General features: G+C 38.3%; 1 protein-coding gene across 1 annotated transcript in view; it reads right to left on the bottom strand.

Annotated features, from left to right (window-relative positions):
* LOC149533525 (AMP deaminase-like) overlaps positions 1 to 12,233 on the bottom strand; it is a 120,244-nt gene extending 108,011 nt beyond the window's left edge. The window contains exon 1 of the mRNA XM_089803097.1: positions 11,321 to 12,233. Coding sequence (XP_089659223.1) covers positions 11,321 to 11,723 — 403 coding nt within the window. The 5' untranslated portion in view covers positions 11,724 to 12,233. The remainder of the gene's footprint in view (positions 1 to 11,320) is intronic.
* Positions 12,234 to 12,598: the final 365 nt, after the last annotated feature.

Here is a 12,598-nt window from a genome sequence, read left to right as displayed (position 1 = left end):
ACGGTTTTGAATGTTTTCTAGTGTGTGGCCGGCCAGCACACTAGTTGGCAATATTTCATGAGTGAAAGGTGGTAACTATTTAAGGGTGGTGATTCTTTATAAAAGGATGGATCCCTTCCAAGTAAAGACATATAACCCACACCCATTAAAGGTACTAAAAAAAGATTTTTCCTTGAGAGGGAGGGCATCAATAGGAGTAAAAAGAAAAGAAGTAAATAAGTAATCTGATCTAGATTAAGACCAAAAATTTGAATTATTATTATCAGTGTGGGCTAACTGATGTGTGGAAGTGAGATATGAATTTATGAATGCAATATTTATTCTTTGTTGTCATTGTATAGGGATAATTGTAAGTAATTAAATTGTTTCCAATTTCAATATTGTTTCACAATTTATGTAAAATTTATTTTATTTATATTTGATAAATACATGATGACATATTCTTGTAGTTAATCTATTAAATAGTTGCAAAACAAGGTCACTCAACCTTTCAAGTTCACAAGAGTTGAAGGCCCAACATACCCACCATTAAGTACACCACTAATAGGGGGTTAAGCCTCTTGAGCCCTAAGCATATGTGGCTCCCGGGCTTGGTTTGAGGGACGCAGTCTTCATAGGCTTATCAAGAATGCTACCCATCAGGGGTTAAGCCTCCTGGGCTGGGAGGCTGATCAGTGTTCCTAGGCTTGATCAAGGAGGATGAAGCACCTCCAAGGTGGACTGAGGGACAGAGTGGACAATTTTCCACCCACGCTCTCGCACTACAATGATAACCATCCTTGAGATGGTGGTTTTCAAAATTTCTTTCTAATTCCTGATATGGTCATAATAGAAATATACTTTTGAGGGTTATCAATGCCGATATATATATATATAAGTTTTTGGATTCCTAACCATTACAAAAATAGTTTGCCTCGTGGATTTCACTTCAAATGTCGACTAACATGATTTCAGAGCCTAAACCAAGATTTAGATTGGAAAAGAATTTCAATTTTTTTGATAAGTTAGTATTTTAAATGAATTATGTGTCTTATTAATTGAACTTGTGCTTTATGGCCAAATATAAGAATATCCCCAAAAGGCACATAAAACTTTAGAACTCTAGAACTTAAACATTTGAAGTATGTTCCTGCCTGTCAGCAAGATGATAATTTCAAGGTCAAAAAATTCATCATGGATTGAATAACAAGATTGGGGGAATCATAGATGTGTTAGCACCCCGAACCATGCAGGAGGCCCTCGAAAAGGCCATTCGGCAAGAACAAAAACTAAAGAAGGATGATTCCATCAGTGATAAGAAGAGGAAGGCCAGCAAATCCAACTTCAAGGGAAATAACAGTAAAGATTTCAAAGGAAATCGCAGCAGTAACAGTAACAACAAAAGGGAATAAAAAGAAGGGACAAGCGAAGGGTTGTTTTGTTTGTGGTGGAGGCCACTATGTCAATCAATGTCCTAATAAGGGTTCATCCAATCAGAAAACACGTCCTCCCTTACCATCTCTATTGGGATAACGTGACTCAGCCTTACCATGATTTACTATTTTATTTGTTCTTTCTTGGAAAGTTGCTAAATGAAGCTGGAATCTTCCACAAGAAAAGACTTGGAAGTGGAAAAATAGAAAGCTTCTATTTTTTGGTGATTTATTCTCTTATGCTTTGTTTTTATGCAAGAGTTGTGCATAAGGAAGTTTCTAAAATAATTTGTATATGCGTTGAATGTAGAGGCTTTAAAAATTGTTTCCTCTTGTACAAAAATTTATAAGTACAAGGATTGTCATAGAGAATTAAGAGATAGAGAGCATTGTTTAAAGAGCGTTGTTATGCTACAGAAATTGTTCTAGATTTGATATCACAGCTGAATACTCTTGGAGAGTTGTGGCTCTTTCGATTGTATTGTAACTGTTGTTGCTGATAATACAATTGAGTCTAGCTCTAGAGTGGTGGGTTTTTTCTCGAGAAGGGTTTCCCAAGTATATCTTGTGTTCTGTGTTTATCTATTGAATCTTTCTATATGTGTTTATTTAATTTGCCATAGTGTGAGGATTTGTGAGATAATATTCAGCATTATCTCTCCTGTTAGATTTAGCGTTTGGAAGCGTTTCCACACTTAGGCTTCCCTTCAATTGGTATCAGAGCCTAGCCACCTTTGTTATTGTTGTTCGATAGACAGGGTTTTTTGTGCTGATCTAGTTTTAGTGGGAGTTTTGCAGAGATTTTTTCATAATCTTATTGCAGGTTAGATGTGTCAAGCCCATCCAACAGAGTAGAGATGGATAAGCTAAATAGCACTAATTTTGAGTTGTGGAAACTCAAAATGGAGGACATGCTTGTAGATAGAGATCTATGGGCTGCGTTTTCTTCAACGAAACCCCAAACTACAACATGGGAAGAATGGGATAAGATGGATCGAAAAGCCAAGGGTTTAATAAGACTTTGTTTGGCTGATTCAATGCCCCTGAATATTCATGAAGAGAAGACTGCAGCTATCATTTGGAAGAAGCTTGGTGATATTTATCAAGGGAAATCCTTGGTAAAGAAGTTATTTCTGAGAAAGAAATTGTATTTTTTAAGAATGGAAAAAGGAGGTTTCATTGTTTATCACTTGAATGCATTTAATATGCTGATTGCTCAGTTGAATTATGTTGGTGATAAGATTGATGATCAAGATAAATGCATGCTTATGTTATGTTCTTTGCCAGACTCATAGGATCACCTTGTTATGGCTATTGGAAGCATAACAACTACTTTCAAATTGGAGGATGTGGTTGGTTCGTTGTTTTCTGAAGAGATGCGAAGAAAATCTTCTAAAATGGTTAAGGAGGACCTAGTTGCTTGTAGTAGAACAATGGAGAAAAGCAAGAAAAAGGACAAGAAGGGAAAATCCAAGTCTCCTGGTAAAAAGTTCAAGGCAAAATGTTGGAACTGTGGCAAACCTGGTCATCTTTGTAAAGATTGCGAGGAGAAGAAAAAGAAAGGTCAAAATGATTTCTCTGATTCTGACACTGATAGATTTTCTCAAGATGATGTAGATGATTTTGTTGCAGCCTTGGCAACACATGCATCAGAAGATGTGTGGTTGATAGATTCAGGTGCTTCTTTTCACATGACATCTCACAAAGATAGGTTTTCAAAGTATGAAGAGTTTGATGGTGGAAAGGTGTATCTGGGTGATAAATCGCACCTGAATATTGTTGGTCCTGGTAGAGTCAAGATCAGATTCCCTGATGACAGAGTGAAGGGGATTGATGGTGCACTAAATATCCCTAGTTTAGCAAGAAACCTACTTTCAATCAACAAGCTCAGTGATATGCATATCCAACTTGTTTTCTCGAGTGATGGATGCAAGATGACAAGAGGTTCTATGGTACTTGCTAAAGGCGTTAGGGTGGGCACCTTGTATAGGCTGGACACATGCACGATTTAGTGCAATAGCGCTTTTGTGATGTCCAAGAAATGGGCTTTAAATTCTTCATCCTCACCAACAGATCAAGAAAAGAAGAAGACCATTGTTTCTACATCTAATGGTCATGCTTTCTGAGTACCTAAGGGTGCTAATACTTTGGAGATGAAGCTGCTTGCTGAGAAGACAATGTTATGGCACCAAAGACTTGGTCACATTGGTGAGAAGGGTTTTAGAACCTTGAAAAATAAGAGCCTTGTTGAAGGCCTTGATGATTGTCATATGGAGTTTGACTTTTGTGAACATTGCATTTCTGGTAAACAGCACCGCATTTCCTTTTATTCGAGTTCTCATAAGCCTTCCGAGGTTTTGGATTATATTCATTCAGATGTGTTTGGTCCAGTTAATGTTCCTTTGATATCTAAGTCTTTGTATTTTGTCTCATTCATAGATGATTATAGTAGGACATTTGTGTATGTCCTCATAAGTATATCTGAAGTTTTTGGTCAGTTAAAGGAACTTAAATCCTTGGTTGAAAATCAGACTTGTAGAAAAAATTATGTGTTTGAGGACTGATAATGGCGGTGAGTTTTGTTTAACAGAATTTGACAAGTTCTGTAAAGATCATGGAATTGAGAGACATAGAACAACTCCATACACTCCACAGCAAAATGGAGTTGCAGAGAGGATGAATAGAACGTTGTTGAAGAGGGCTAGGAGTATGTTGAGTGGTGTTGGACTCAAACAAAAGTCTTGGGCTGAAGCAATTGCATGTTATTTAATTAACAGATCTCCTACTTCAGCACTTGTTGAGAAGACACCCATAGAAGCGTGGTCTAACAAGAAGCCCTCTTTGAGACATTTGAGAGCCTTTGGTTGTGAGGCATATGCTCATGTGCCAAGTGTAAAAAGATCAAAGTTGGAGAACAAGACAGTTAAGTGTATCTTCATTGGCTATGGGGTCAACGTGAAAGGTTACAAGCTCTAGGATCCAGTTGCAGAGAAGGTGCTCTACAGTAGAAGTGTTATATTTTGTGAGATGAAACCTTCCATAATTGATATGCAGCCAGAGAAGGAAGAGATGTGGAAAAAGGAAGTAGTTCATATTCCTACTACCCCTAAGAAGAGCTACGAGCTCCTAATAGACCTGAGAATGAGGAGAGCTTTAGCAGGTCTGAAAGTTTTGAAGAAGAGAAAGAACCTGATCCTCAAACTTTGAGGAAGTCTACTCGTGATAGATAGCACCTGATAGATTTGGTAATTCACTTGAGAGGTTTGGATATTCTTTGTTGGATTCCAGTTGTATATTTGCTTTGATTTCTAACACTAGTGAGCCTAGGACTATTGGAGAGGCTATGGGTATGAATGATGCAGATTCCTGGACAGAAGCCATGAATGAAGAGATGGCACCATTGAAGAATAATGCTACATGGGATTTGGTACCTTTGCCTGGAGGATGGAAACTTGTTGGATGTAAATGGGTGTTCATGAAGAAAGTGGGTCCAGATGGCAATGTTGAGAAGTATAAGGCACGATTGGTTGTGATGGGGTATTCATAGGTGAGGGAATTGATTATGGTGAAATATTCTCTCCTATAGCAAAGCTGACATCCATTTGATTCTTGTTATCACTTGCAACAGCTTATAATTTTGAAGTTGAGCAAATGGATGTGAAGACAGTGTTCCTTTGTGGTTATTTGAAGGAGGAAATTTATATGTCACAGTCAGAGCACTTTGTTGAAAAAGGTAAAGAAAATCTAGTTTGCAAGTTGAAGAAATCTCTATATGGTTTGAAGCAATTTGTTAGAATGTGGTATCCAAAGTTTGACACCTATGTGTTGTCCTTGGGATTTCTGAGATCTAAATCTGACCATTGTGTGTATTATAAATTTGAAAATGGTCACATTCTTATCATAGTCCTGTATGTGGATGATATGTTGTTTATTGGGAATGGTAAAAGAATGATTTCAGATTTGAAATTTCAGTTAGCAACACAGTTTGGAATGAAAGATCTAGGTGCAGCTAGATATATTCTTGGGATTGAGATCATTACAGATAGAGCTAGCATAAAGCTTTGGATGAGTTAGAGGAAGTATGTTAACACTGTGTTGGAGAAATTCAGCATGACAGCTTGCAAGCAGTTAGTTGTTTCAATGTTACATGGAACAAAGCCATCCAAGGAGGATTGTCCAAAATCTTCTACTGAGATGGAGGACATGTCTCGAGTACCTTATGCGAGTGTTGTTGGCAACTTCATGTATGCTATGGTTTGCACGAGACCGGATATTGCCCAAGTAGTAGGAGTCCTTAGTCAATATATGGCTAATCCTGGAAGGCTGCATTGGGATGCAGTTAAGAGAGTGTTCAAATATTTGATAGGCACATCCAAGTATTGTTTGTGTTTTCATGGTATCTCTTATGTATCTCAACGTTCTATTTGCAATCGTGGATATGTGAATTCAAATTGAGCGGGTGACATTGACAGCAAAAGATCCACCAGTGGATATGTTATTATGATGTTTGGTGGTGCAATTAGTCACAACCTTCACATCTATGAACATATATGAGTCACTTTTAAGCTCCTTTAACACCTAAAATGCAGTCTATTTGTCTACTGAATGCAAGATGCAAAAATGCAAAACTATCTACTGATGTATACTGCATAAGAAGAGAAAATGTGATTAACTAGCAATGCCCAGATTGCCCAAGTTACTAAGATTACACAACAACCGTTTGCTTCCTACTCAGCACCTAATATTAACCAAATCTGAAACCTCTCACACAGCAATGAAAATGCACATGAAACTAACTTGCATAGAACAGAGGAAACGAGAAAATGTTGTGAATGATGGTGATAAGTCATATAACCACTAAAAAGAAAGCAACAAAACCCAGTTTGTCTACAATCCCACAATTTCCATTAACAGTACATTTCATTCCAAAGAACATGCAAGAGCTAAACTAAACTAATATGAACGACAAAATCAAAAACATGGACACAGAGTCTCACACAGTGGTCCTAGCTACAGGGGTTCGCCCACCTCAAAATTTCGCCAATCTGATTTACTTCTCAAAAAGTTACATTTATAGGCCCTTTAGAACTGCCCAATTACATCTCATGATTACCATACATAGCATGTTTGAACAGATGTATTCAGAAAATAGGATTGACTGATCAGTCATCTATTACAAAGTTAACCTATGAGGAGAATGCCAAATATGGCTATAACATCAAAAAAAAAAGAGGAAGAAGGGGTGACACTTGTCACGTCTTGCAGGGAGAATGAAATGCTTTTGATCTGATGGCAAAATTGAAAAGTTCATCTCTTCCCCTTTCTGTTGATATACAATACTCATATATTTGAATCAAAATTGGGCCCTTTCCAAGCTTACTCAAACCTTAGTTGACTCTTCCTGACATGTGGCCTTCTTTGATTGATCGCCTAATCCCTGTCACCAGCTTTGTCATATTACACCTGGGTGCTTCACCATGTCATTGCCACATGGCATCATCTCACTGCTTCTCATCTCTGACAGCTCTAGCTTGCAGTTGCATGAGGTTTCGACACATGGAGTCTCCTGCACAGTCACTCGGCAACAAAGCGTAACTCTGAAAGTCTTTAGATTATGGATGTACACCTTTACACTTCCTCTTTGGACGTAACATCATGACCACCCTTAAGTTGCACTTGCGCTTATACGCCTTCCTTTTTGGGCATAAGTTGGGGAGACAAAATCTTATCATAAAATCCTTTACGAACTTACGCATACTGCCTTGGTCATATCTTCGAATGACTTGTCAAGTAACCTTTGATCCTTTTAATCTTTGGCCCGAAATACGTTTGAATGTCGACAAGTGTCATTATCCTGGAGACAAAATGCAAGTCGATTGTTGCTAAAATCGGCCCAAAATTGATTTGAAGTCATTGATCTAAGTTGAACGAACAGTGGTTGGCTTGATGTGTTGTCTCACATCTTCGTTTTTTTCTAAACCGCCCTGATCCCATGCTTAACCAGAGGGCATAACTTCGTGACTTCCACTTTGACTGTGCGGTTAACTCCTTCGAACTCATAATTGTGTCGCATCATCGTGCCTTAGAAAAGACTAAAATTTAGCAAGGCGGAGAAATAGAGATGAGCATTGGTCGAGACATTGCTACTTAAACTTCCAATGTTTCTTTCAAAGTGTGAAACCTTTAGCACATTCAAGGCATTAAAATATGCATACAGTCATAAACTTAGGGTTTTTCTAGGAAGATCTTTGCAACATGAAAATCCAAACCCTAGTTACATCAGTTTAACCTGGATTTTCATAATGGGTTCTTCAAAATTTAACAATAGTGAAAATACAGGCCATCACCATCCAAGACTTAGTTGAATGAGCATTGAGTGTTGATTGCAGGGTTGTGGGATCAAGGAGTTTCCTTGCAACTGGGGGTGTTACCTTACTTTGGCTAGCAAATGGAAAGGCGATTGCTTTAGTAACTAAAAGGGCTAGAGTATCACCTTGCTGAGATGAGAAGCTTTAAAAGGGATGGACCGAAAGTTTGGCAACAGTAAGTAATTATATTGAGTTAATGTCACTGTTTAATATCAGAATCTCCTAACAGGAAATGAAATATTGAGTTTTTCCTTTTTAAAACTTTTTCCTTTTTTATTTCTTAGGCCTAAACATCATTAAAATAGGATCCTTTGAATGTAAGTATTTCCAATCCTTGGGAAGGTCTAAGACACTCGTAACAAATTAATGTTGGAAGTTTAGGTCGGTTTTACACTTTGATATTATCTAACGCTTTTTTGGTTTCATAATCTATACACATTAGTCACTTCTTCAATGCTCTGGCATTGATGCTAGAATGGTTTTCTTCTAAGTTGCCAATTCAGATTTCGGTTCGAGATTCAGGTTTTCGTTTAGAAATTTTGGGGGGTGGGTTCAGGTTCCTTTTTGGGTTTGTCCATATAAATCATATGGTTTTTTTAAATATGTGTGTGTGTGTGTGTGTGTGTGTGTGTGTGTGCGCGCGTGTGTGCGCGTGTGTGTGTGTGTGTGTGTCTGTGTGTGTGTGAGTATATACACAACAACAAATAAGTCCATATACCACTATGCCAATAATAAAGCAAAAAAGCAAAATACACCACCATATCTATGTTGGGAATTTGTTCAGCGCTCCCCTCGGGATTCATGACAAGGGCTTAACCGCCTCCTACATACTATAAGTTAAGTGGTTGTATTGGGCATTGAAAGATCGGTCTTTTGGTGCAACGGCAACCCCACTCTAACAAGTGCTATCAGAGCTTGGTCACAAGTTCGAATCCTCAGACCCTCGAGTAATGATGAGGGGGAGATTGTTGGAAATTTGTTTAGCACTCCCCTCAAGATTCGTAACAAGGGCTTAACCGCCTCCTCTGTACTATAAGTTCAGTGGATGTATCAGGCATTGACAGATCAGTCTTTTGGTGCAACGGCAACCCCATTGTAACAATCTACGTTTCAATTCAATAGGATATTAATTGCATCATTTAGCCATACATGCAACATGACACACTTTGCTTGGTCACATGCATGGAACATATTTCTAGATCAAGGGAACAATTTGAGAATGAATCATCAGAAGATAAGTGCAATTATCTGAATTTTTATTTTTGTATTTGTTAGAGGATTTCTAATCAAGCTAGATCAAAAGTTAAGATTCAAACTTTAAGCCTTGGATTCAAAGATATCATAGATTTTTTAAAGAAATTCCTCTATAATCATCAATTTGGATTTCACCTGTCGTCAATTTGGAATTCCAATATTAGCAAGTTTTCTTTTTCATTCACAAATGCAAAAATGGCATACAAACCATCCTTTTTAGGCTTTTTAGTGGTCACTTTTAGGGTTGGAGGGTTGAATAGACCAATTTAGGCAAAAAAACGAAGTCCAAAAACATTGGTTTGAGACCAAATTTGGCCCGGGTTCAGCCACAAGGCAGCAAGTTCTTCCAATTTTGCTCCAAATTCCGCCCAGTTTCCTCTGACAGAATTTGCAGGGAATTTGTGGTTATGCAGATAAATTTGGGACGAATTTGACAAGAACAAGACTTTGTACAGAATCGAAGTAGACTTTGAGGGTTGCTGGAGAGAATCTGGTAACTTAAAATTTCTTTCAACTGCTCTGCCCAATCCCTCCTCCATATCCTTTTCCTCTTTTTAAAGATGACTTCGGTCATGCATTAGTTTCCAAAAAAAGAGAGCAAAGCGGGAAGAGATATATCTTTGATTGACTGAGCTAGAAGATTATATACCATTTTTTAATTCCATTTTCTTACTTCCTCTATTCTCTGATGTTTGAGATTTGATTCTGCTAGAGTCAATGCTAGATGGCATTCAGATATTGAATATAATTTCCTTTGATCTGCCATTCAGATGTACCAAGATGAGTCAGCTCGCACTACCATGGATGAAGCTTTTAAATTTTAAAAGTAAAAAGAGTAAGGTACAAAGACAATGGAGAAAGGTGTTAAAGATATCAAATGTGCAGGCTAGATGAAATTGTCAAATGTACACTTGCACGTACGACATCTCTTTCTTCTGCTTCCCTTTTTTCCTTGATTTTTGAGGTTCTGGCCCAAAAGGAATTTTATTGAGGAAGTGTTATTAAGGCAGAAGTGTCCTGTATACAGGTAAAAAGTACGAAAGCTTCTTGCACTACAATTCATTCAATGCCAATTATATCATTGTGGTCTGGGTTTGTTTAGTTTATTTTTTTAATGTTGTTTTTCCTAAAATAATTGCATTTGGAAATTAGATGCACTCCTCTCTCAGGCTAATGTCAAGACTTCTCATCTCTGTAATAGAAGCTCGTGTGGGATTGATTATACCCTATCTATTCTCATATCATATTCTTCCTTTTACTGATTATAAGAAATGAATTACTACAACTATGCAGCTCAGATTCTTTCTGAGTTTAGTCTCCACACTAAGAAGTAGGACTGGGTTTGAGGAGATGATCAATTCAGTTAGAGAGAGAGAGAGAGAGATGCATGCAGCTCAGATTTCTTTGAGTCTCGGTCTCTACCTAAGAAGTACGACTGGGTTTGCGGAGATGTTAACTTCAGTTAGAGACAGAGAGAGATGTATGCGCCTGAGTGTGGTCGAGTGTTTATGATCTCTTCGTGATTCATAAATCCATTATAGTTTTTACCCACTGGGAAGAGTAACTACCATTTTGATGTGTGGTGAATGCATTATAGTTTTTACCCACTGGGAAGAGTAGCTACCATTTTGATGTGTGCTCAAGCGTGTATAGCCTCCTCCCAATTCACAGATATATTCTTTATTTTTACCCGCTAGGATAAGTACGCATCACTTCAATGTTGGATCTTCGCCAAATAACTGCCCCAAACCAACCATCTTCCCCAATCCCTATGTGTCGTTGGAAGAAGAAATAATGTATACTACTAAAATGTAAACTGTTATATACGATAGTAGCCAAAGGGCTTTTCTTTCAAGAATATCTGAAAAATCTCCAAACGAAAAATATGGAATACAAAGCAACCCATGACAGAAAAAAGATTAGTTCAACTATGGTCAAAATCAAATTACCCGGGAAATATCGGGAATCGGCAAATTCATCTAATAACCAAGTGCCGAGAAGTTTTCATTAAAATAAAAGAATAAAACCCAGAGCGCCTCTATGCAGAGGTCAAAATTGGACTCATTTGATTTCTCCTCTAATTCATATCGGCCCAATATTTGACTAAACCAACATTTCGTAATCAGACAGCCACGAAGTAAATTAGTCCGAACCCGACTTAATCACTTCAATAATTTAAAGTTAGAAGACTTCCACGGTCCGTGACAAAGAAAGCTCATTGAATTAGTAACTAAATTACAAAGAAAGTGGCAGTTAACAACCCATAACCTATGAATAAAAACTGACCTTCACGCTGCGTTTGGAGCCTGGGGAGACCAGGAGGAATGGAAGTGAGGCTACCGAAGGAGGCAGTCTTATCGAGGCCTCCATTGGACCATCCAGCGGCGGTCACGTCAGGCATTGAGATCGAGCTCCTGTATTCAGTCTTCCCCGAAGACCTCTTTTTACTGTTATTATTATAACTGCTGCCTTTGGAATGTTGTTTGCGCCGCTGCCTGGGCGTTAAACACTCCTCTTCCTCCTCCTCATCCTCCTCTTTGCCTTCGTGGGCCTGCTGGAGCAAGCGCTCGACGCTGCGTTTGTGAAGGTAATAAGCGGAGGCGGCCATGAAGGCAGCCCCGAGAGCCGCTGCCATTCCCAGCTGCAGCGCCAACGCCGCGCCATCCTTTCCCGTCGAAGATGACCCCATCGCTACGCTTGACAGCAGCAGCAATCGTTCAAGAGAGAACAGAATTCAAAATGGCGCGGCAGCTCCAACGCACAAATTAAACGGACTAAAATTGCGTTTTCGATTCCTTGAACAACTGAAATATGATGCGTTGCGGTCAAGCTGTTTTACTCTCCTGACGTTTACAGAAAACCTAGGCCAGCTTCCACGTGGTCTGCTTTATAAGGGATCTGCCGCGTGATACTGTCGGATAAACGTTCACTAAAATAAACAACCTTTTTCGGAATTCTGCACCAATACATTGTAAGCGAATGAATTTCTTCCGCGCGGGAGCCCTAAATGGTTCCTGTTACAGCAAGTAGGCAATATACAACTAAAATGTTCTATTTCAGTCGTGTACTCCATCGAAATCGCCAGTTCAACTTCCCATTATCATACAAGCCTTCGTTTCGAAAAGGATCGCCACTTCCTGCTGTCATGTCGAGGGAGGGGATAACCAGGAAGAATTGCCACGTAGGTGAGCTTTTTTCTATTATTTTCTTGTTGTGCGGATCATTTGATCTGACATTTTTACTGACAAAAAAGTTGTTCAGATTTTGATGGAGGTGACCGTTTGTAGCCTTTTTTTAGTAAAATATTTTAAAAATAAAATACAATTAAAATATTAGAGAGCTGATATTCTGTGAGATGACAGATTTTGGAGAGTTTGTTAAAATAATATAATGTTAAACTTGTTGGGATTTTGATTGTGGCCACTGTTTTGGCCTATAATTAGAAATGTAACTTTTTTAAGTAAAATATAATTAAGATTTTAGGAAGATAATATTAGGGGAAGTGTATTATTAGTTGCTAATTTCACTCACTAGGAAGTCTAAATCACAAGTCAGATTTTAAGA

Source organism: Cupressus sempervirens, chromosome 10, assembly GCF_028749045.1.
Source record: "Cupressus sempervirens isolate cs-2001-9-10 chromosome 10, ASM2874904v1, whole genome shotgun sequence".
NCBI lineage: Eukaryota > Viridiplantae > Streptophyta > Pinopsida > Cupressales > Cupressaceae > Cupressus > Cupressus sempervirens.
Note: the sequence above shows the minus strand (reverse complement) of the source record. Positions and strands in the feature narration are given on the sequence as shown.